Source organism: Indicator indicator, chromosome 1, assembly GCF_027791375.1.
Source record: "Indicator indicator isolate 239-I01 chromosome 1, UM_Iind_1.1, whole genome shotgun sequence".
NCBI lineage: Eukaryota > Metazoa > Chordata > Aves > Piciformes > Indicatoridae > Indicator > Indicator indicator.
The window spans coordinates 70,119,276-70,144,584 of NC_072010.1; the positions used below are offsets into that span (position 1 = coordinate 70,119,276).

At 42.6% G+C, this 25,309-nt stretch overlaps 2 protein-coding genes across 3 annotated transcripts in view; both read right to left on the reverse strand.

The window, feature by feature from the left end:
• Positions 1-362: 362 nt before the first annotated feature.
• RPL31 (ribosomal protein L31) lies at positions 363-5,616 on the reverse strand. 2 transcript variants are annotated; one of them, XM_054383853.1, is made up of 5 exons: positions 5,578-5,616; positions 4,851-4,967; positions 3,115-3,240; positions 942-1,054; positions 363-415 (listed from the first exon to the last, which is right to left on the reverse strand). In XM_054383853.1, the coding sequence occupies exons 2-5, from the start codon at positions 4,955-4,957 to the stop codon at positions 384-386; spliced, it is 378 nt and encodes a 125-aa protein (XP_054239828.1). In that variant the 5' UTR covers positions 4,958-4,967; positions 5,578-5,616; the 3' UTR covers positions 363-383. The 2 variants fall into 2 exon arrangements, with proteins under 2 accessions (XP_054239828.1, XP_054239837.1); XM_054383862.1 differs by lacking the exon at positions 5,578-5,616 and having other exon boundaries at positions 4,851-4,984.
• A 4,106-nt stretch (positions 5,617-9,722) lies between these two features.
• NPAS2 (neuronal PAS domain protein 2) overlaps positions 9,723-25,309 on the reverse strand; it is a 55,390-nt gene continuing 39,803 nt past the window's right edge. Inside the window, exons 15-20 of the mRNA XM_054400815.1 lie at positions 20,905-21,051; positions 14,830-15,024; positions 13,406-13,599; positions 12,849-12,941; positions 11,061-11,247; positions 9,723-9,893 (exon numbers count right to left, since the gene is read on the reverse strand). Coding sequence (XP_054256790.1) covers positions 9,723-9,893; positions 11,061-11,247; positions 12,849-12,941; positions 13,406-13,599; positions 14,830-15,024; positions 20,905-21,051 — 987 coding nt within the window. The remainder of the gene's footprint in view (positions 9,894-11,060; positions 11,248-12,848; positions 12,942-13,405; positions 13,600-14,829; positions 15,025-20,904; positions 21,052-25,309) is intronic.

The window sequence follows — 25,309 nt, forward strand, 5'->3', positions numbered from 1 at the left end:
ACAAACCAAAAATACTAGGAACGTTCAAATATTCTTACTCTGTTCACATCTGCAGTATCTTAAATTAAATTATACCATTACAGCATAGAATAGGATTTTTTGTTTTGATTGGAAGAGACCTTTAAAATCATCTTCAAATCCAGCATTGCCAGATCACCACTAAACCATGTCCCTAAGCACTACATCTACTAGTCTTTTAATGACCTCTGGGGATATTGACTCCACTATTTCCCAGGTGGTAGAATTCCAAAGAAAGCAAGATACTTTTAAGATGTCACCTACTCAACACAGTGCTTCATGGATGAGAGTTTGAAGAGGCTGACAGTAAAAAAATACCAACTTGGGAATAAACTTTTTACCATTTTATTGTAATTAAAATCAGTTTAATTTTCATCCACATTGATTGTCTGTAGACCTGCAAAACAAGAAAATGTATCAGCAATTACTAGGCCAATTCCCTTTATGTATATGCAAGTCTGCGCAAAAAGTGAAAAACTACAGTTTCAAAGCCAGTTTGCTGATCTGCTGGAAAAGCAAACTATATAGGCAAGTATTTCACCAAATGTTAGAACAAGACCTTCGTGCTAAATCAGTTCTGCAAATAAGATACTTCTCAGGAGATAGCTAGAAAAGCCTCAGCCTACTCGAGCTTTTGACATCAGGAGACATACTTTATATGGGAAAACAAACCTTAAAACTACCCTATGAACCATGGCCAGCCTTTTTTATTCTCCCAAAATTTACTAAATTCTTTATTTATGTTTTAATGCTGATCAGGCAAGCTAATGGCCCTGTTCACTACAGCAGAGCTACTTTAAGCCAGCAGCCTGACCCCTTCAGCATGCTCGTCACCTGAATTTTGCATTGCAGGACAGGCCGTACTGCTTTGCTACTTGTTCAGAGAAGCACAGTCTGGAGAAAGGGACAGCTTGCAACCTTACCTTTGAATGTTGTGACTGGTACATAGGTAACCAGTGTGTACAGCTTGTTTGGTGAATCTTCATCCTCATTGCGCTTTCTGGACAAGCGCACACGAATACGGTAAGGAACATTCCTAAAATTAAGACAACAGATTAATTTGCAGTTATATTAATAGCTGTTAATTAATAGAGAATGTATTTGCTCTAAGGTTACTACCCAACCTCAAATTCTTAAGCTTTCCCTGTTTGTGAAAAACCAGGGTGAGTCCAATCTGGTTTTATCTCAGCATCATAACAAGAGTGAAATCCTGTACCTTACAGATTGTGCTTTTTGTCTTGAAGGAGCTTTTTGTTTTGCTCTTTTAGTTTTGTTTAGATAAGCAGGTAAGATTTAACTGAGCCTTCAGTAAGATGAATCCATAATCCCACGGGAGCATAAAATCAGAAGTGCATCATCAGTCCATTACTGATCCAGGAAATCTACTACTACGATGATCATGAAGCACAGCATGAATATAATCAGCCAGCAGCTGTTACCAACAAGCATTTCTTACAAGAATGGAAAATAGCAAGGTGAAAAAACCCTGTTCATCTGTTCTGAAAGCCCTTTGTAAAGAGTCTGAGTACTGCCCAATCTGTACACCAGGAGTCATGTGGAAATTCTAGTGAGCTTCAGACCTTGACCAAAATCTTTTTTGTGATCATACAACTAATAAACCTTTCTTCCTCATGAAGACCATGAGACCACAAGTAAATTGCTTAGATGACTCTGTCTGTAATAGGCAAGTCACAAGCTTAGTGTCCTCCCCAAAATACATTGCTGAGGGAAGGCACAAAATTATTTGCCCAAATAATTCTTCATGTAACTTCCCACTTCAAATGAACTCAGGATTTTGGGAAGCTCCTGCTCAGAATACTTTGCTCCACAGAGTCTGTGGAGGACCTTCCTCCCTGCTGTGCATTCTCAAGAGCATACTTATTAAATCAGATGGATGCAATATTTCAGACACAGGAACTCGCTTCAATTTACTCTTCTTGAAAGCATTTTTTCACAACTTTACTCAAATCACTAACTATCATACTAGCTAACACAGTGCATTTTGCCTATCTTGGTCCTTCCAGAGGAAGATACTAGTGAAAAATGCAGCTAAATTCACCCTGGAAAGATAGACATGACGACTCAGCTTCACAGACCACACTTCTACCAGTTAACAAGGAAGTCTTGGTTAGCAGCCTTGCTACTAAGCTCTGAAATTATGCTGTCACTTGGCTCAATTGCTACTTCTTCATTGGTCATGAATTGGAACAGATCAATGGGAAGGACAAAGAAGTCCTGCCCAGAAGACTCACTAACTCAGACCCACTCTGTTTTTGAAGGAAGGGTTGGCCTAAGCACACAACTCAATGTGAAAGACTGTAAATACGTCATAGGTTAGACTTAGAAGTATACACTCCTAAAAGACATGGTTTAACACAAAGGTTCATGTGCATCCAGTGCAGCACTCACAGTATTAATCCTTACCAGTTAACCTTTTATTATGGTTTAATAAGTCCTCCTCTTCACAGGAGTTCTTGAAGACAATCTGTACAACAGATCAAATCAGCTGCCTCTATAGCAGTGATTCAACAAAAGTTGTGATTTTTTTGGCCCCCAAACAACTCATCCTTTGTACTTCCAAGACAAGATGAATTGCTCTATTTAAAACATTTCATAATTTCCTTGCATAGCATTTATCAATTCAACATGCTTTGAAACCTAATCCTTCTCAGACATTACACACAGCCCAGGTACCAGCCTGAGACTGTAGGCTTCACTAAAAAGCCATGTTTCTAAAATCTGCCTGCTGCAACAAGAATTTGGGTTCTACAGTACTCCAAAATCCCAAATCCCTTCTGTGCCCGCACTGTCCACCCATAAACCTGCATTCCTTCTTTCCTTTGTTCTTGCTGGAGGTAGAAGGAGGTTTCAATTCCAGAGTTTAACAAAGCTTTGCTACACACATCCTGAGGGAGCTGGCCAGAACACAAAGGTGACAGAAAGATTAGCTTGCCATGCGCATTGTAAGAAAGGAAGCATTCGCAAAGAAAACACAAATACTGCAAGACGTATTTTTCTGCTCCTTCCGAGGCCTTCACCTCCACATACACAGTCAAAATTCTTCCTCACACAGTAAGAGAAGCTGCAGAAACCCACCTTATTCCTTTAGCCCAGACTGCTTTGTTCAATCTGGTGTCAATGCGAACATCAGGAGTCCCCATTTCCTTCATGGCAAATTTACGGATTTCCTTGAGAGCACGCGGTGCTCGTTTTTTGAAGCCCCTAGAACAAACACAAGAGCCATTTCTTCACCTTCAGGAAACTGTCAGCATTGGATGCTTAATGCAGCACTTGGCTACTGAGATTCTCTACACATGCTATCCACAGAACTGTGTTCAACAGCAGTTCAACAGCTGCATCATAGCATGACTAGACCTTTACTCTGGTAGGCAGCTGCCAATCTTCGTGTCTATGCCTGATAGGAACCACATATACTTGCACAGAGTAATTTCAGTAGTATTTTCAAACTACAAAATCTCTCAGATCTTAAGTCTTAGTCAAAGATGTTAACATTAAAAACTTATCACAGTATTACTAAAGAGATCAGAGCTTTCACAGATACTCTGAATAAAAAGCCTAGAGAAAAGCAGTGCAATAGCAGTTAACACAAACTTGGCAGAATTGTATCAGCATTGAAACTAAGACCAGAGGAACAAACTAATGACATTCTGAGCAACAGCTTCTGCTAACCTGTATTTGACGGTTGCTTTCTTTACCTTAGCAGGACTGTACCAATACTAGCACCAGAACTGTTTGGGGTTTTTTTGTTGTTTTGTTTTTTTACAAGAATGGCTTGTCTCATGCTTATTATGGACAGATTCTGCCTGCCTGGACATTACATTAGAAGTTACAGCTGCACCATATCACACCCGCTCTGTGGCATAAGACAAAGTGTCAGCAGTGTCCGAGGTCCCACAGTGGGTTATTGTTAGTATTATTTATTGTTAGTATTATTTGCACACTGCTGTCAATATTTAGTGCTAGGAAACAGGAACGGGCAAATGACTACAAGACAAACAAAAAGCATTTCACCCATTGTACTTGATGCCTGAATTGAGAATAACCCTAAAATGAAAGTGGACAGCAGGATCATGAGTGTCAAAACCAGACTGAAATGCCAGAAACAGGCAAGGCCACAACACCTTATTACTGTTTAAAGGTACTCCTGCCTGCCACCCTCATTCATAGCTTTGCAATAGTCCACTGCCTCATTTCTCTCCTACTCTAACTTCAGCAATTTCACCAATTGTTTTGATTCAGTCTTCTGCCTTGTGACTCAAATCATACACACACCAAGGGAATCCAAGGGAGACAGCAAGTCCTTACAAGCACTCACCTGTATGAGGTTCAGCATTTGGCCAGGTAAAAAGTTATTCTCCTCTACACATAACGAATGTTTGATCAACTCCAATCATACCCCAATTTACACCTTGCACAGCTCAGTGACAAGCATGGAGGCAATTATCTGATTACTACAATTTTTATTCCTAAAACTCATTACAGCGGACTAAACTTTAAACTTTGTTTGGAAAAGTATGACAACATGTACAGAGAGGTAAACAGATAGATCTGTCTTCACACTAAGCCCAGGAACATTCGTAAAGCAAAGAAACATGCTTGCTCCCAAAAGCCATACACTGCTAAGCACAAGTCTGCACGAATACAAAGCTGCTTCCTTGGGACACAACTGTCACACAAGGAACTAAAACATCAGGTGTCAGCTTGCACCCGTGTCACTAAGGACTGTGGTTCTTGGCCGTTTAAAATCTACTGAACCCACTTTCCACACACTGCATTACCTAACGCCAATGTCACTGATAAAAAGAACTTACACGCCATGGATCCGCTTGTGAATGTTGATGGTGTATTCCCTAGTCACCACCTCGTTGATGGCAGAGCGTCCCTTCTTCTTCTCACCACCTTTCTTTGCAGGAGCCATCTGAGCAACGCTGAAAAGTATCCGCGCACGGATCAAATGCAAACCCAACTTTTCTCAGGACTTTCCCATCACCTTTCCCTCCCACCATCATCAGCTCCTTAACTCACAACACCCACACGGGGAAACGTTTTTAAACTTAATTCATTCCCAGAGCCATGCAGATTTTACACAGCAAACTTTCAGCATATGTTTTACTCTCATCTCCCTGACAGGAGCACGACCACTTCCTTAAGCACCTCTACTACCCGAACAGCTTCTCTGTCCAAGCCTCTTTCTTCCTCAAACCCCTGCACAGGTAGGCAGCTCAGCTCGTCCCGCAAATACGATGCCAGAGAAGCTCCTTTCAGCAACTGACGGCGGCCTACAGCTTCCCTCTCCTTCGCCAAGGCCCAGCACAGGCCGTAACGCCCTACAGATACCCCTCAGGCCTGGTAGGGATGGGGGAGCAGAGAAACGGGCCCCAACCTCACCGAACGCACACTCGCCGCGAGGTTACCACCCACTGCCTCCCGCACCAAACCGTTCCCCACGCCAGACCAGGCTGAGGATTCCCTCCGCTGCAGAGTCTGCAAGGCGGATGGAGGCCGATTCAACGCACCGACCCCCGAAACACTACTCACCCTGCCCGGGCCTAGGCCGGAAAGAAGGGCGCAAGGGACTATGGGAGCAAGGAACCCTTCCGGGACGCAAGTAAGAGCCAACCGCGCCGGCGCCAACCGAAGGCGAGCGCCGGGCGAAAGAGGGAGGGAAAGGAGTAGCGCCGTCAGAGGGTGGCACGCATGCGTGCAGGCTGTGGGCGGGGAGCGTGGGCGTGTCGTGCGGTACGCGGCTTGCTGTACCGGGGCGGGGTGAGGGGTGTTTGGGGTGTTGCAGCTGCTGGCTTCTTGAGGCTGCCTGCCTCCGGGGTGGGAATTAGGTGTTGAACGGGAAGGCAGCTGCCCCCAGCTCTCCCGACCTGAGAGCTGATTCTGGTTGCAGTTTGGAGCCGAAGCCCTGGGTGGGATTGGGACCGGCCGTCCCTCAGGTGGCTCCCTCCCTTCGTCCCTCCCAGGAATATTTTAGGCGGTGCGTTGAATGCGGAGCTCGGCTGGGGGGTAGTTGTGCTTTTGGCAGGCAGGTTCTCTTGTTAAGATCTGTAGTTCCTGTTCCTGGAACGGAAACTGGAGCACCTTCCCTACGCGGAGAGGCTGAGGGAGTTGAGATCGTTCAGCTTCTGGTGAAAGAGAAGGCTCCGGGGAAACCTTAATGCAGCCTTTCAGCACTTACAGGAGGGCCTACAGGAAATACGAAGAGCAGCTCTTTACCAGGGAGTGTGGTTGATAGGATGAGGGGCAGCGGTTTAAAACTGAAAGACGGCAGCTTTAGATTCGATAGTAGTTAGAAACTCTTCACTGTGAGGATTGTGAAGCACTGGAACAGCTTGCCCAGAGTTGTTGATGCCCCCTTTATGGAAGTGTTCAAGGTCAGCTTGGATGGGGCTCTGAGCAACCTGCTCTAGTGGAAGGTGTCCCTGCTCATGGCGTGTGTGGGGTCAGAACCAGATGATCTAAAGATCGCCTAGTCCCTTCCAACACAAACCGTTCTATGATTCTATTCCAGTATGCGACAGTAGTTCATATAACCATGCTGTCTGGCCATCTGCTTAAAAAATGACCCAGGCTGAGTGATGATGTTGCAACAGACCAGACGTGGGCTATAAAGAACTAGAACCACCAATTGGCAGTGTGTTGTGTATCCAATGGGCAACAAATACAATAATCTAAAACCAGAATCTATGTACAGGGAAGAAATGACACAGAGCATGAAAAACTAGGTATTGACATAAATCTCTTCTTAGAAGTGCTCCGATTCCTTCCAGACTATATAATAAACCAGATTATTAGAAGGCCACCTCAGCCTGCTTACAGCTTTTCCCTGTTAACTTACAGTATTGCTGCTTTCAGAAATACAAATGTGTACTCTGACTCTGAGCTTGGTTTGGACATACCTACTGGCAGCCAGGAGAGGGGTGTATTATAACTACCCCTGAGAGTAAAACAAATTCTTATATGAATTTTCTCTTCCGGTGACTTTCATCATAGCAGCTGAGATCCATGAAGTGCAGCTCCCACAGTTACTTCCTCAGCTGTGTTCATATTCCTTCATTGCCTCTTTCCTGCATGAATTTTTTGGCCCACAGATTTTCTTCCTTCCCCTTTCCAGAATAAGCCCTTAACAGAAGTGAGTGGAATTTATGAAGTTAGCCTCAGATGTAGCCAAATGGTCTTCACTTAGGTTTGTATATAGTTAATGGAAAGAGAGAGGTCCTTTCAAACATTAAGTGAAAGCACCTTAGAGTTTAGCTGTTTAATCTTCATCTGGTGGGGTCACTCTTGCTTCACTGAATACATGAATTTAAAGAGATGAGGAGCAGGGTAACTCAGACTGGTACCTAAAGTTAGCAATAAAACCAGTTTCTTGAGAACAGCTCTGATCTCTAAACAGTTTTTTTAGAGACCAGATACTTAACTCCCTCCCTCATCTTCCTTCAATGAAGTAAAACAAAGGGATTGTATGGACTGAAATAAATATGCACTGTGCTAGCAATCAATCTTGCTGTGGAATCAGCAGGGACATTTTGCCAGTGGGTTCTCTGCAGCTTGTTGGCTTTTTCAGAACTTGGGGCAAATGAACCTTTTTCTTTTCTCAGAAAGTTTGCTTTTACCATTTCCAGCACCCAGTCCTATTGTCTCTGTTCCTCTAGGGCACAGAAACCAGAGCTGAACACCTGGGACCTGGTGATGTGATCCCTGATACAGAAGGGCAGGAAAGACAGCGTGATCTGCACTTTCTTGAAGCTAATGCTACTTGGGGTGTTTGCAAACTGCCCTGAGGTCTTGATGCTGTGAATAAAATTATTACTATGCTCAGTTATCCACCTCATTCTGTGTTGGAGATAGCTGATCCTGCAGCAGAGCCAGCAGAGGGAAAGCAGTCCTGTACCTTGGCTGCTCTGTCCTGTAGTCACTTTGAATTTCATGTGAAAAAGAGTCTGTACAAGGATGCCAGAGTGGGAACCAGAGCATCTACGCTGTAGGCATGGTAGCAGTTCCAGCAGAGATGTATCACAAGACTCAGGAAAGCAGTATCTTAAAACACTGAAGGTGGATATAGGTCAAAGCCCTGGGTGAAACTATTCTTTAAACCATCTGTTTTGTCCTAACCCAAACTTGTTTGGTTGGAAATACAGAGGTGCCTGAGGTCTTTAAAGTTTTGAAGGAGCATAAAACGAGCTGTCTTGGCTAGTAGCTAATATAGCTTCCTGAGCTGTCATTCTCGCCATGACAAAGATCCCATAGGATAATGCTTGGTTTTGGTAATGGAGAGCCAAACACTGTGCAAGGCTACAATAATAAAAATCTAAAGTTAATCACATAGTTGAACAGCTACAGGCAAATGTGTGCAAGTCCTGCAATAAAGCCTTTTGGCTATTTTATTTTATTCTACAAATAAAGACAATTGTCCATCATTTAATGGAAAAAAATAATAGTTTGAGTTGTATATAGCATGAAACAATAGTTCCCTTCACAAAAACATTTCTAATTCATTAGTTTATTACAAAATATCCACTCACAAAAAAGCACAAGCACAATCATCATACTTGTGAAATGAGTTGATATTTCATATACAAAATAATTTCCACATAATTCCATATAATTTTATTTTATATAGAAATAGGTCATTATTACAACAGCTGTACAATACACTACTTTTCATTTAATAATTACATAAAATCTTTCTTAGAAACATATCAACAGAAAACATACAAAAAAAGCGAAAAGTGCATTTCTTTTTTTTTCTTCTCCCCGCAAAAGGAAAATTCAATCCTAAATGTTATAATGAAAGAGATATGTAATAGTCTGCAGCATCCCGAGTCAGTGGGCCAAAACACAGTGCATATTTCTCGGAGACTTGCAGTGGGTGAGTTTAAGTTGAAGAAGGATCCATGTTACACTACTGAAGAGTTGCATGGTTGTGCTTACAATATGAGTTCTCCTTTGCAACCACAATCCATATAGAAAACAGTCCAGTGTGGGTTGTGGGTTTTTGTTTGTTTGTTTGTTTGTTTATTTTTTCATAATGAAGAACAGTTAGGGTAAGCTGCATAATACTTTTCAGACTCTAAATCAAAGTTATGAGCTGTAGACCATCTTCACCAATGACTGGGCTTTCTCCTCCATTGGATGTGCTGATTTGGCCACAAGAATAAGGAAACAAACTTCTCTTTACAGAAAGTGCCTAGGTTTTGTCCTCTGTGCAGTTGTGCAAAATAATAACAATAATCATAACAAAAATAATCTCTTGTTCTCTCCTCAATAGACCTTTGATGCAGTGCTTTTCATACACAAAAGAAGAACTGAAACAGTGAAGGCCAAGTACCTCATGAGTCTGTCGACAGTCTTTTGGAATTGCCAGGTAGCTTTCAGGGTGACACACCAAGATGGAGCACCTACTCCCATGCACCCATCAATGATGAGGCTGCACAGGATAGTGTTCCTTTTTATTTCGCTCTGCCAGAATGTACTGTGCTCACAAGACAGGACAAACTGAATCCAGCATGCTGTAAATGTGCTGTCTGTGGCGGCCTGCACTCTGTGGTGTACTTCTGTCATAGAGCTTTGAAAGGAATGCTTGTGCAAAAGCCAAAACAGTACAAAGTCATTCTCTTCTGCCCCATGTGCCCATTGGTTAAAGCTAATCGTGCATTGGTTGTGCTGGTGGGACTCTATCGCAGTGGCTGTGGTAAATTCGATGATTCTGATAAGCTACTGCTTCTTCGTGATGTTAGCTGCTGCTGCTGCGTCTGGTGATACCCCATATTTCCTTGCTGTGGTGAGTAAGGTGGCAGGAGCAAGGAATCAGGTTGCTCATTGTGCAAAGAACTTGGTATTTGCACCTACAGATAAAATAAAATTCATCGTGGTGGTCGATTCTTTCAAATGTTAACGCTCTTCCTTCTGAGTATACAGGTTGCTTAAAACTGCTACTGGTTTGCTGGCTTTTATTTCTGGGCTTGTTTGGCATGGGGTTAGCTTACCTAATGCTAGAAGGAATGGACATGAATTGCAACAAAGAATATTACAGTTAGGCACTGAGAAAGCTTTTCTAAGAGGAATGCACTGCCCAGGACTTGGAGATTATCCTGGAAAGCCTGTTTAGGAACAGGATGGGCAAACACGTCAGAAATGACACGGATGGATGACAGAAATGAAACAGAGGATCCTACTGTACCTCATGCCATCCTTCCTAGCCCTTCCTTTTTGGGAGTTTACAGTAGGGCATGACCTTAGAGTGGTGAAGCTGATGTGGATTTTGCAGATGCTTTTACTGGGAATAGTATCTGCCATAGTTTTCTCATTAATTCTCAGCTATGTCTCATGTCAATAGCAAGAGTTCAGCCATTTGAGGTTGATGGTACTCTTTCAGTGATGTCAGTGCGTATGTGATCAGGTTTTACAGACTTGGTTCAGCTCCTTTTGAGCTAATATAGAAATGCCTCATTTCCTCCCTTGCCCTTTACTTTAGTATGTGTTGAATTAGGTCAAAAAATAAGTATTTTTACATCTTCACTTCACCTAGTTCTTCCAGGCAGTGTGCTCCAGTTTTATCTTCTTTGCCTTGTGGAGTGGAAAAAATATGTTAGTTTACTGAAGGGATCCAGATATCTGATCCAGATCTCATTTTATGTTGATGCCGGTAAGAAAAATAATCTTTTGACTTGTAAACTAAGCAAATTTTATACTGAAGAGTACAGAATAAATCCTAAGACAGCAATTTTCTCTGTCTAGAAGTACACTTTAAATATACCCAGGATAATCTGATTACATTTCAAATGTACAGAATTAGTAATATACTTTTAAATATTCTGACTGGTCTCATTGCTTCCTGCTATATTGGAAGGGCATGTGTCACTGTATCAGTCTTGCACATTCCAGTGTCTCTAAAATGGCCATTTTTGCCATGGTGAGGCTCCTGCTGAAATCTAGTGCCCCATTTGCACTGCCCATTCACCTTACTACTCTGCATGTACATTTTATGCATCATCCTCTTTGACCTACCCTACCTGCAGGTAGTGTTGTTGCTGATGCTGTTGGTGCTGGAGTTGCATAGGTGGCAGAGAGGATGGCTGGGAAGGAGGTGTAGTGGCAAACCCTTGGTTTAACACTGCTTGTCCCATCAGTACGATTGGAGAGCTGCTGCTGGAAGTCTGCACTTCCAAACTTTGAAACATTTGTTGGGTTTGAGAATATCTGTGGAAGAAAGAAGCAAAACAATCAAGAACAAACAGTTGGAAGCAAAGGTCTTCTCTTATGATGGGGATGAAAGTCCCTAGTCTTCATAAATGATCCCTAATAAAGGGTTCTCATGCACAGGATCTGCTAATATGAATGATGGCACTGTTGCAGCACTGTTTTTCCTTACTTCATGCATGAGCTGGACTTGGAGGGAAGAACACATCTCACCTCAAAGTCCAGGCCACATTTTAAATTCATTAAAGATTCTGGTTTATGCATGCCTTCTCTTCAGCCACAGCATTCACATCCCAGGGTCATTAAACCAAATGGCCTCTGATTCTGTATTAATATGCTGAACACTGAACTGCAGTGAGAGAGAAGTGAATACACCTCCCATTCTGCTGCCTGTGCTCTCTGTGACTGCCTGCGGGGTGGTAAACTCTTGCAGAGAGATGGCTAGGGTTGATTACTTCTTAAACTGCTCATATACATATTGCCAAGTATGTTCAGTAGTTCTCATCAATTCAAGCCACACTGTAGGAACAGATGAAGCCTCTCGAAGTCTTCTGGAGTGAGGAATGGGGCAGAAACAAAATATGCAGCTACTCTCACCAGCCTGAATTTGCATAGCAAAACTTAAGTATGTGTTGTTTTGTGGAAGGCTGTGGGCAAAACCACAATGGAGCTCTTGCCAAGCCAGCCTCATTCTGTTTATCCTGTTATGGGTGATGAGATCATAGTGTGGCATATGTTCGCTCAACAGCTGTTCAGCATTAGGGGTTAGTCAGAAATGCTACAGTTTGGGTACTTTACTTGGATATCAACTCCTAAAAATGTGTCCTGTGGGTCAGTAAGTCTACATGAATTGCACATCAAACCTTTTATTTAGATATTTAAAAGGAGATCTAAAATGCTGTATATTTAGAGTGAACAGATTTAAGTCAAGATAATCTGAAACAGCGATAGTGATGTTTAAAAAAAGAACTACTGAATACCTACATTCCTGAGGTAACAGCTGCCTGTTATTTTAGCAGTTCACAATCCAGTACAGTAACAAAAAACAGCTAAAAACCCCCGTAAAACAAAAAAAAAGAAGGCAGCATATTCAGACTGATGTTTTCTGCATCCTTCATGCAACTTTTGAGGAGACAAACAACTAAGGTGGTTTGTTAGCAGCTCTTCTGAGAGTTCTCAGGTGTAGAGGCCTGTTGGTTCTTTCTGCTCTGCTGGTGTAGGTGAAGCATATCTCCACTGGCATTACACCAGTGTCTCACTGCCCAGGGAACAGGGGCTTTCTTGGCACCAGTGATTGCAAGTGAGCCAGTGCTGACTTTCTCTCTCCCTTGGCAGGTCAGAAGTTCCAGCGCTGAAGCAAGCGTCATGTGATGGAGAAAAATTCCCCCAGCCTTGGCTTGTTGAAACACCACTGGCACATTGTGTTTCTTTCTGTCATCCTTCCTGATGTGACCAGGCAGGGTAAGGCTGACCCTGACACTGGAAGGAGGCTCAGCACAATAACATGTCCTCGATATTTATAACTAGTTCGTCATCTTCCTAAAGAAGGCTATTTCCCTTCAAAAGCAACTTTGATGTTTTATTTTTGACAAGTCACGTACTTAGCCTGGGATCCCGTCATACTGAGGTCTGAAGGGTGTCTTGCATTACAGGACCCTGGCATCATGGGCTGAATAGGCTGGCTGAGCAACAGTCTGGCACATGGAAAAAAGAAAAAGTGACACTGCTGTAACAGAAGGACCACAGAAATCCCACATTTTGAAAACAAATAGGGTGCTTTCATAAGCGTGGCACAAGGTTGGTCACTACGATTTAATGGTTGGACTCAGTCATCCTAAACAATTCCATGAGTCTGTGATTTCAGGAGAGTATAATTTGTTTTGCTCCCCATAGTGGGAATGGGGATACTTGAGGTTTCTGAGCATCAGAATGTAATTTTTTTGGTTCACTTGTCTAGCTGGACGCTGAGGTAGATCCTCCAGTGCCCACTCAGGGGAACCTGAGGCAGTCAAGGGGCTGGAAAGTGAGAGGCGGCGCGGCCGCCGCGACCGCGCACGCCGAACCCAAACAGAGCGGCTGGGGCTGAAGCCCAGGCCCGATGGGCGGACGGGCGGGCGGGCCTCGTTCTGCGTCGCTCCCGGGCCGCACCGGGCCGTACCTGAGCTGCTGGTCGTGGCTGCAGCCGGGGGCGGGCGGGCCCGGGCCCGGACCCGGGGTGCCGCCCCGCGGCAGGGCGGCAGGGGGCGCCGCGGTGCCGCCGCCGGTGGGGGCTGCAGGGAATGGCTGACCAGCGCCGCGAGCGGGGCGTCCGCTGCCTGGCGCCAGCTCCGAGCTCCTCGCCGCCTTCGGGCCCTGTAAGAGAACGGAAGAGAGCGAATCTTGAGCACGGCCCTGACTGCTGCGTGGGGAAAGCCTGAAGGCAGGGGCCGTGGCAGTGAGGCGGGGCGCAGTCGCCGTTGACATCTGGCGATACGTCCACCCGGCTGCTGTCAGGATACCACACCCGCTAGTTCTTCTCGCCTGCCGTGGCTTCCATGACCCCTGCTGCCCCACACTCCGTTCTACCGGCTTGCAAAACTCGTGGGACCAGAGCTCTGTGGAAGCACAGCCGCCCCGGTCGTGCTGTCAAGAGACAAACGACACCCCATGAAGATACAAACAAAGTGAGGTGGGACGATCTCTGTTGGAAAAAAGGAATAAACCGTATTTCAAGACCAGGTTGGACAGGGCTTTGAGCAACCTGATCTAGTGGATAATGTCCCTGGCCATGGGAGGGCAGTTGGAACTAGATGATCTTTAAGGTCCATTCCAATCCAAGACAGAAAAAAAAAAGTGTTTTATTGTATATGATGTTCTAATTTTACTAGAGTCATTATAATGCAAGTATGTAGGAGGTTAAAAGCTACAGCTGAGAGGTCTGAAGATAATGATGCAGCTATGTTTGTTGCACACTCAGCAGAAACAGGAGCTAAGTTTTCTGTGAAGGGAAGTACAACAGGTGAGTGGAAGAGCAAATGCTGGAAATGTTGAGAAACCAGCAATAAATAACCCCAACCCTGCCAAACCTACTAGTTTTGGCAGATCTCACCTAGTACTGAGGCTGAACTTTATTTCCGGGTGCAAGAATCTGTTATGTTTACAATCTCAATGTTTTCCAATTGTGTGCCACCAAAGCAGATAAACTTTGTTGTACTGGTGGCATCCAACTGGACTCAGAGCAATCAGGGCTAGAGCTTATTCTGAGAGGTCACACTGCCTCTATAGTTTCCAGTGCAGCTGATCAGGTTTCTTTCAGGATCAGCTGAAGAACAGTAAGTCATCCAGACCTTTTGCATCCCCCCTGCTTAGTTTTCAAGCTGAAACAACTGTTCAAATAACCCTCCTGGCTAAGGTCTTTAAATAGGAATTTAAGGTAATGTAAATGCTATAGGAATACTCTTTATGTGGCTGCCTTTGTATAGGAAAATAGGGAAGGAAAGGCAAAAGCACACTTGCAGGACTTCTGTGATTTTACTTGCTTGCTAAATACAGCTTGGTATCTTCTTTCCATATAAATGCTTCTCAATTCAGAGAAATGATTACCTGGCTTGATACCACGCTCACTTCTCTCAGTGCTTGCTGGTTCGCTGATGGCGAAGGTGCAACTTGCCCTTGAAGTTGAGGACTTGGGACAAGCTGCTGCTGAGAAATGACCCCTGACCTCTGCTGTAGCTGTTGTGACTCTGTCTGCTGAGAATTGCTGAAGCTCATAGACACCGTTGGCTGCTGTAGGAACATCTGGAAAAGAAGGGAGGAGGGTTTATTTACATAGCCCAGCTCTCTCAGATAATGAAGATGACAGAATTAAATCCAAAGAGATTGTTCTAAAATAAAGTTGTCACATTTCTGGATTCACTATGCATTTACTGTTAGTTGGAAATCACTTATCTTTCCTGCATTAACAATTCTGTTGTCTCCTGATTTCTTGTTCTGCAATCACACTTACTACTTGCAAAATGTGTCCTGAAGGTATGAATCTCCTTCCTCTCTGTAGGGCAGGCATAGCCCTCATAAGAACAGTTCCCTGTACATTCACTGTGTTCTGGGACATCCTGACCAGAACAAAGAGAGCAACTCCATGCCTTTTCAGTCCTTCTATTTCTCCTGTCAACAAAATCAGCTTTCCTTTCAGTAAGGGCTGCTTTTGAATATGTATCTGAAAATTCAACATCTTGCATACAGTTGGGTTGTCAAATGTTTTTAATGAGGCCATAGTCAGGCCAGAGCTCTCCGTGTTGAATGGCTATGTCCTTATCACTGAGAAGATCACTGTAAACTGACAGTCACTGTCATTTATCTGATTTCCCATCAGGTAACTGTCACCAGGTGTTTTTCCTAACCCCACCATGCATTTGACTTGTGCAAAAGACCTAGCAGCTCCTCTGATAGTGCTTCTGTAAATGTTATACTTCCCATTCTAGTATTGCAAGATGAGGCTTTTATCTTTAAAAGTTGTAGGGCTTGGGAATTTTTGCCTTTCTAAGGGCTATTTCTTTTATTATAGCTGTACAGAGGAAAAAGACATCTTTTAAAACTATGAATTATTAATGCTACAAGCTATCTTTGCAGTATTTCAGATCTATCCTCTTGCCACTAAGGACTGTATGGAGGTACACATCCCACGCAGTTGAAGGCATTTTTGGACCTGATTTTGATTCCACACCACTGGTACACGTGTGAAACTTCATTAATTTTAGTAGAGCTGCTTAGGGTTTAAATGAAATCAGAATCACAATTATTCTTTTCATTATTTATCCATCAGTCTCATGCCTAGCAGTACATCTGAGGTATGCCCAGTAATTAGTACACCTCTCTGCAGCTTATTGCTATATTAACAATTCCCTAAACTATTGTGTCCCCTCTAATTTTTCTTTGAAAAAACCCATAGCTTTTTCCAAAGGACCAGCACAATACATTGCCTTTTTTTTTTTTTAATGTGTGTTGATCCATCATGTTTGTACTTATTTATCTAGCTTTGAAAACAGAGTTTGTATTGAAATATGATAAATTTTTAATGAATTTCTGTGTGCCAAGATTTTACTCAGAAAAAAGGTACAGACAAAGCTTATATTAATCATCTAGGAGAGGGGAACCATTAATGAAAATGTTAATGGACCTAAAGCAACAGCTTGTTTCAGGTGCTGTAGGCTAACCACATCTCAAAGACATCTGATAGAAATAAATGGGTCAAGGAACAGAGTTGAGGCTGCTAGCAGCAGGTCTCAAGCTAGCTTGGAATGTTTTCTTTTAAAAACACTGCTCACTGAGTTTGGAGCCATTACATATCAGAAAAAGACAGATGGTCTTGCAGCATCTGCCAAGTAAATAGGTCTTATTATGAATAAATCAAAGCAGGAATTATGAAAATTCATTTTCTTGTTTATTTTCTGTATATAGAAGCTGAGCTCTAGCAATGAAACTGGCCACCACTGATACAAAACATGTTATAAAACATTTCATATAAAATTCAGAGCAGGTAAAGGAATTGGTGTGCTTAAAACATGTGATGAGGAGTGTAAGCCCACAGGTACTGGCCCGATAACCGCAAATTAAAACTTTTAGGAAGATTGTCTTAAATGTCCTCCCTGTACAAGGTGCATAGTGCTGGAGAAATACTAAGTTCACCCAATGTAAAAGTCAGCATCTATCAATGTGAATGCCAGGCAGGGCATGAACTTGCAGCAAATGACTTACTCTGCCGGGACCTACCTGTGTGCATTCCTCACTTCCAGATGAAGGCCAAGGAGCTTACCCTTGAAAGAAAGCGGAGTAACCTACTTCGCAGTTAGCAGAGTGTGCCACTGGGTAGGAACAGCAAGGTTAATGGTTGCCAGCTAACAGGCTAAAAGTTTACAGCCAAGTTTATCCCAAGAAACCAATTTCATTAGTTCACATGTACATACCCCGAAAGGGCTCTGAGTGTTTCATACCTAAGCACCCTCTATTGCATTATAATGACCAAAGCAGCATTATTACTGTCTGAACATAAATGTCCTGCAAAAAACAAGCTCCGAGCAGGAAGTGGTGCTGTCACTTAACCCATGTCCCCACAGAACTGCAAGACTCAAAACAAGAGTTAACATGAGAAAGGACTGAAGCACGGAATTTCCACCTGCTAGTTAAGCCTAAAAGCAAAGACATGCTTCATTTGCACAAAACTTAATGCCTCTTTTGAGACAGTTCTGCCTCAATTACCCTGAAACACTAAAATACAGTAGCTTTAAGTAACAGAAACTCACTAATAAAGAATGAAATCTTTCCCAGTCTAAGCAAACCAAACCCAAGTAGATAAATTAGCAGTGCCCCAACTGCATTGCTGCTAATGACATGTCTCATGGCTGATTTTGTGGACTGCAAGGTCAGTGAAGCATCTTACAAATATTTTTTAATTGGCCAGCTTGTTAACATACACAGCCAAGCAGTGAGGGAGGGGAGGGACCCTCTGACACTGTTGCCCCCTCATTCCAAGATAGATGGTCCCTACAGCTAATGGATGAATCATCCTGGCAAGACCTTGTGGGGAAAATGGCTCTTTGACTCTGCCTGTCCTTTGGATAATCAGGGGATTATAGCCTTCGGGCTCATCATTACAGACATCAAGACACTTTCTTTGTGTAAAATATGGAAAGATAAGAAGCGCAGCACTGAGAAGCTGAGATTCACTGACTTTGAAGGGAGCTGGGATTGCAAATGATGGGTGGCTGTGGATGGGCTCATTTGTAGTTCTTGCAGGCTGGTCAGGCTCAGCCCTTCTGCCTTCCTCTCCATCCACAATTCATTAGGCTGTTCGAATCTGGAGCAGATACAGTCTCCTTCAGACTTCTGAGGTTACCCTTGTGTCCTTCATACTTTCATTTGTCAGGAAAAGCAGTAGCAGAGATTTAATGGAGTTTTGAACACTTTTGTTCAGGGCTCACAATCCTCCAGCTAGTTTCATCTTTCATCACACAAGGTTCTTGGAAATAGTTTTTACCGCAAACTACCAAGCTCAACATCTGTCTAGTTGGGAAAGCGTTTCTTGGTGGACTGCTGTACTGTGGTTTTGAAGATCTCTGAAGGAAATGGAAATGGGGCTTAATGCTCCACAGAGCTACCTGTACACTTCTGTGTGGAAGGGAGTGAACCAGTGGGGAAGATATGCTAATAAATCAGCTAACGAGGGAAAACAGGAGAACACTTCCCCCTTTTCAGACAGCCTACGGCACTCCTCCATGCTTACAGCTCTTCTACGCAGAATATTAAAAAGATCAGAAATGTGCTCGACAGTAACGCTAGCCTGTTTGCTACTATGCTTTGTAGCTCTGATAACAGACACAGATCAATGTCTGCAGACATCCAGCTCCCTGAATGATGAAATCTGTGTAGCAAAGCACATGGTTGGAATTCTGATTTAACAGTTTACTTCTCGCTGCTTGTGAGTCACAAAAGTGCTGCATGCAAAACTGTGAGGCCTTCTTTTAAGCTGCCTCTAGCCAAATAAGACAAAGCTAATTCCCGGTCTCACTCTGTCCCTGCAACAGCACAGTAATTTCTTTAGCCTAGAGAAAGTGGGAGAAGGAAAAGGCCCTGGCCATGAGTCAGTGTGACCACTCGCGTTACCTTGTTTGATTGCTCTGAGGAGACTGAAAGGCACCCGAACTATAGAGGATGATCCTCCTTGTCTTGCATTGCCCCCTCAGGAAGATATGCAGACCCTGCATTTCTGAGCTGCCCTCAATCCCCCATACCTCTCAATTCAGCATCTGCAGTAAGCTGGAAAATGGTCAGTACCAACACCAGAGAACTTGCACTGGCCTGAAAATACTCGGTCCAACCTGGTACAGTCTTCATGGGGGAGAGAACAGCCCAAATGGTATATAACTCTGAGCTACAAATTGGTATGGAGTGAGTAGTACAGAGCTACCTACCATTTACCCACTGGGCTTCCTCTTTGCTCTGCTTGAGCTCCCTATGAGCAAATCTGAAAATGTGTCCCATGCTCTTTTGATTATTAAATGTACCCTTGTGCATATGGGAGACAGCTATGTAAAAATAAAATCCATTTCCTGCATATAAGAATGTGCTCTGATCTTCTATTTTTGCCAGAATTATGCAAAAAAAAAAAGAAAAAAAAAGAAAAAAGTGTATGTGACTATTGAAGACTTCAGTGGGAGAAAGTAATGGGTTTTTTTTCCCAATTAAAAAGAGAGGCAGTGAGAATATCATGTCTCTTGATATTCATAATAACAATAATAGCTTTCAGGCATATGACATGATTCTGAACTGAAGGCCATTTAATTGCAGACAGACATTCCCCTTCCCATTAATCAAAGTCATCACAGAACCAATAGAAGAAATGCACTGAAGTTAAACCTGGTCTGTAAGTACATGCTTGTATGATACCAGGAACAGAAAGTCCTGGTTTGGGGACCCACCATTCTTGTGCTGTATTACAGCAGTGCACATGCAGTAACTTAGGTGGCAAAGTTTCTAATTTGACTTCACTGATCCCTTAATTGCCTAAACAGACAATCCCAATTTGTTGTAATACGTGAAACTGCATTTCACAGATGCTAATGATGGGTTAGAGTCTATTTCTGTGGATGTTAGGAGCAAAATTACTGCTGACTTCAGCAAGTCCCTGCTTTTCATCTTGTGCTTAACATAGTCTTAGAAGCATTCATGTCTGTGATGGAGTTTCTAAAAAAATTTGGTGAGTACACTAATCACATTTCTAGCAATGGTCATTTAACCTGGCATTATAGGTAAATTATGAGAATATAGCAGTAATCACCTCACCTTTAGAAGACTTCCAAAAAAACTGAATGGTTTGTCCATTTGTTGGTAAGTGAAACCTGTGATGTACTGAACTGCACTTGCTATTATTTCTGAGCTTTGTTAGGTGTAAGGGGTAGTACAAAGCAGATACTGCATTTGGTGAAATAAAAGCAGATACTGTACTTGGTGAATTCTAGCTTTATGTAGGAGGTATCAAAGGCAGAAAAAGAGCAGGTTCAGTCAGCTTCACCCTAAAGGTTTAAGCTGGCCCAGTGAAGAATAAATTGAGACATTCCCTAGGTGTGAACAAACGAACATCAGCTGAGATTTGGGGGGGTTAACACAAGAAGGAAGTTAATCTCTTGTGCTCTGTATCCAGACTGAGGTAGTGTCAGGAAGTGAATGAAAGAGATGAGCACTGCCTGAAGAAGGGCTGTTGGCTAAGGAAGAGCTGGACAGGTAAAGTACTGAGCATGAGTGATGTGAAAAGGAAGCAAGCAGTGACTGGATGGAAGCTAATGAATTAGAGCGACAATCATTGGCAAATCTGAACCTGAACATTTTTCTGCTGTAGCTGCTCTGTCTGAAGACTCAGTAGATAAGAGAATTAAAATGCTACTGTAAGTGTCTCAAATTCTTCTCCGCAGGTTGAGATATTTGTTCCTTCTTCCAGGAGAGCTCTTAAATCTTCCTTGACATAAGTTACTTAAGAGGCTTTCAGAGGGCAACATCCTCACTCAGATGAGCTGGTTTCCACATAACCAGATTTTGTGGACCCTGGAGCTAATTTTAAGTTGCCAACCCTATCAACAGCCACACGGTAGTGGATGCTTCCTTCTGCACCTCTCAGCAGTAACACACCTGTACACTGGAGTCCTGGACCAGGCAGAGCTGTTCTTGTATCTTCTGGAGCTCCTCCTGCTGCCACCGGATGTTAGCCTGCAGGATCCGGGTCCTCTGCTCTAGCTGGTCCTTGATGGTCTGAAACATGCTGAACTGTGCTGAGAACTTAAAAAAAAGAGGAAAAAATCAGTCAAACAGGCCTCAATAGAACATTGTTCTGTAAGATGTTATTGGTTTCTTCATTGTAAAGCATGGCCAAAGGAATAAAAGACATGTTTGTAAGATACTAAGATCTAAGCAGAGATAAATCTTGTCTATTTTCAATTTTATGCACATATATTACATTGCCTCAGTTAGAGTGATCTGCTTACAACTGACCCTGTTCTGTTAGGGAATTATCAGAAGGCTTGTTTTTGAAAGTATGCTGCTTTAAAATATCAAGAGCATCTTAACTGGATGGCAAATGAGTGCATTATTTTTATTAGCCTGTAATTTGGAGTCTTTAGCAGGGCATAACTGTATATTCCAGGTGTATTTTACTAACATTTTCCTTTTTCCACATGGAAAGAGCAGTACTGCTTATGACTTACTATAGCATTAGGCAACAGCTGACCACAGTAAACATTTTCTAGTGTTCTACATCTGAGTAGTAGCCAAACACAGTGTCACAAAGATGATTAAGTGAATGGAATATCTTCCTTATGAGGAAAGGCTGAAGGAGCTGCGTCTCTTTAGGCTGGAGGAGACTGAGAGGTGACCTCATTAATATTTATAAATATGTGAGGGGCAAGTTTCAGGAGGACAGAGCCAGGGTCTTCTCAGAGATGCGCAGTGATAGGACAAGGGGCAATGGGTGCAAGATGGAACATAGAAGGTTCCACTGTGAAGGTGACAAGACGCTGGAACAGACTGCCCAGAGAGGTTGTGGAGTCTCCTTCTCTGTAGACATTCAAAATCCATCTGGGCATGTTCCTGTGTGACCTACTTTAGGTGATCCTGCCCTGGCAGGGGGCTTGGACTAGATGGTCTTTTGAGGTCCCTTCCAATCCCTAATGTTCTGTCATTCTGTGATACAGGGAATACTCATAAAGTTATTTTTATACATGATGTAAAATGAATAGCTCAGCTCAGTGGAAGAAAGGCTATGCTAAGTAAGAATATAAAATGGAGATCACTAATCATGGTCAATAAGAAAGAGCAACCTCCAGGATCTGCAATAGCTGGCACAAAGTGGAATCATGCGAGAATTGTGGAGAGGACTGACACAGCAATAAAGTCCTAGTTTTATTTGGTGTTATCAGGTATGATTCAGGGTCCAACAAAGTTAATTATTACTTTACCAGACTTTGGAATAGTTGCTTTGCATGAGCTCATATTCAAAAAATAATAAACATTTTTTTTGGAAAAAAATCCAAAACACTTCAAAAAAATCTGTAAGCTTTCCTGTAATCATGGCACCCAAGACCTCTCTAAAAACATGTGGTGCTGTGAGTGTCCAGGCAAAAGAAAAATAATAATTTTGCTGTGACCTGAAAATGGTGCCCTGTTCCTGTAGTTGTTCCAATAGCTCTGTGCTAGTGGGTGAAGTGATGCATGCACAATGCTGGAGCCTTCATGTTCCATGGAAGTGCGCTTGCTTACACCATTTTGGGCTTTTTAACAGGAAAACAGAAACAGTAACAAGGAGGGAATTAAGGAGAGCTCTGGTGCTAGCAACACTGTACAGGTAAATTAAATTTCTAGCTAACTTAGACAAATCTAAATGTGACAATTCAGATTTATATTGGTGAACTCTTTTTGCCTTAAACGAGCTAAGTATGTGAAAGACCTTCACATTTTCCCCTGCAAAGCTGAAATCCCCAAGTGAGTGGCCTTTAAGTGAGAAAGGATGAGAACTTTAGAGGTTTTATTTCTATTTACCAGGTGGAGGGTGGCTTTCCCTGCACAGTCCAGGAGGTCATGGCTCTATGAGCGCTGAGAAGGTAGAGGGGAGTTTCATGGCCAATCCTGCTTAAGGGGAAGGAGGGCTATGAAGGTGACCCATACAGTACTGCTGGCAGAGGCCCCCAGAGCCCACTTTGATAGCAAAAGCTTCTGAGAATGCTTGCAGCTTGCACTGCCTGCCCAAGAGCACTTGGCCTCCTGCACAGTGATCCACTCTGCTTTTGCCTTCAAACAGAGTCACTGTCATGTGCAACCCAGTCCTTCTCCAGAGCAGAGAAACGGTGTCAAAGCTCCGGAAGGGAAGTTTATGTTACTTCTAATTGGTGTTAAAGAGGAGAAGTCAGAGTGGAATCTCCCTTTCTAGTCCATATATAAAGTATTAACCAGAGGAATGGACGAGTGGAAACATCTGATGTTAGGGAACAAGGATAAGTGCCTCAAGGGACAACTGCTGCTTGTTGTAGCCCAACTCTGTTTCTGAAGAGTCCCAGGTACCCTGATTTTAGGATTAGAATGATGCTATGTCTTGCTTAGACGAGATGCAGCTAAGTCCTACTTTAACCTGGGTTTGTACAGGATTTTTTAAGAGGCTGAGTCTTGCAACCTAATTCTCTCTATATGAACTCTGTTAGTGAGGACTTGTTACTCAAGTCTTTAGAAAGGGCCTGTTAAAAAACAGTTTTAGCCAAAAGCTTCATTTTAACTACCTGGCTTGCTGATTCAGACTTTTCATTAAACTCCTAGAAGACACTTTGGGAAAGGAACTGTATTTTCTTCAGTGAAAAAATGTAAGGAATTTTGTAACAGCTGATTTTATAACAATTTTATACTTCAATAAAAACCAAAATCCATTTCCAAGCCTTAGTTTTGAATGTATATTTGCTTTACAAAGTTGCTCACAAAAATGCATATTGCTCTTAATTTAAAATTATTATTCTTTATTTTTTCAGTGCCTTCTTATATTTAGCTTATTCATGTAATATTGGTTTTTTTTTTTGTTCTCTTTTTCATCTGCTTTTTTTCTTAGTACAACAACAACTAGCTGGTCTACTAGCCATTATGAAAGAAGATATGGAACTTTCTTTTTTGCTTTTCCCCCTTTTCACTCTAATCTCCACATTTCTTGGTAACTCTAGCCATGACCCCTGTGATTACACAGCTTCTATTGGTTTTGTATAATGTGACACCAACAGCAACTGCCCTGCACCAGATAGTAGTAATTATAAGATCATTAACTGCTCTACTAATTAGGGGAAAATCTGTAATTGTATAATAAATTAAAAGAACTTAATTCAAAACGTTCTACAGAACACACTGCACAGCTGTAACTCTGTCATTGGCGTCAGATGAAGCTGCACTTTGTTTCACTTAGATATTTACAAAGGTTTGTATGATCCTCAGAAAAGTGTTACGTTATACATGGAAAAGAGACAGCTTTCCAGATACAGTCAAATATGGAAGACTAAACCTGCAAGATATCTATAATTGCACCAGTTTAATCAAGGTTTTTTTAATGCAGATCAAAATAACCCTACAGCAGTAATTTTAGTCTGGTTTCTTAAAAAGCAAAGCAAAGAAAAAAAAAACCAACAAACCCCCCCCCCCAAAAAAAAAAAACCAAACAAACAAAAAAAAAAACCAAACAAACAACAACAACAACAAAAAAAAAACCAAAACCCAAACCACCCACCAAAACAAAAACCTTAATCTTTTGGGATCATGTCAGCAGATGTTCTGGTAGCGACAGGCTTGATGCACCAGCACTAACAGTCCAAACAGGCATTACAGCTCAAGGAGAGGGACTGGCACTTCTGGGCTCTGACTCCTCTCCACCAGCATAGACATCTGAAAGACCATGCCCAAGGAGGGGTATTTCCACTGAGTTCCAGCCCAGTGTGCCAGGGTTATTCCCTCTCTCTGTGCTGGGGGGCTGTAGTCAGGGGAAGGGACCTATTGCTCCTGTGCCTGTTGAGATGGTCCCCCATTTCAGAGATGATGAACAGAAAGATGGAAATCTCAAGATATCCTGTTCCTACAAGTTTCATAACAATGGTAGCTAGGTAAAGAAAAGAGTTTAGCTCAGTTTTATTTAAACCTTTCTTTTCTGCCTACCTTCCAACTTCCAATCCTTATGGCCAGTGCTAGAGACATGGAACAGAGTTGTGAAATCTCAAAAATACCAGGTTGCTGTAATTTCAGGAAAGCTTTAGCTGAGCAAAGGACAGAGGGATCCACTTGTCCCTTCCTCTTGTGATAAAGGCTGGGTTTGTGCACCAGCCTTGCAAGATGCAGCCCCTGGGAAACCAGGTTTCATTGGTTTTTGCAGCTCACTGAACAACTTGTTCATTCTTTCTGTCTTCTGAATAACACCTGCGCCATCCCAAACGAATTATTAGTGTTTATTATTATTCAGTCATTAGCATCTGCTGTGTAGTAGGGGATTTTTAATTTATTACAATGAGGAAGGCAAACAAACAAA

Excerpts from the sequence above, each read along its gene's own strand:
- RPL31 (XM_054383853.1), bottom strand. The coding sequence starts at position 4,957 with ATGGCTCCTGCAAAGAAAGGTGGTGAGAAGAAGAAGGGACGCTCTGCC. Across the intron at positions 1,055-3,114 it reads GTCTGGGCTAAAGGAATAAG|GAATGTTCCTTACCGTATTC; the intron begins GTGGGTTTCTGC and ends TCTTAATTTTAG. Across the intron at positions 416-941 it reads ACCAGTCACAACATTCAAAG|GTCTACAGACAATCAATGTG; the intron begins GTAAGGTTGCAA and ends CTTGTTTTGCAG.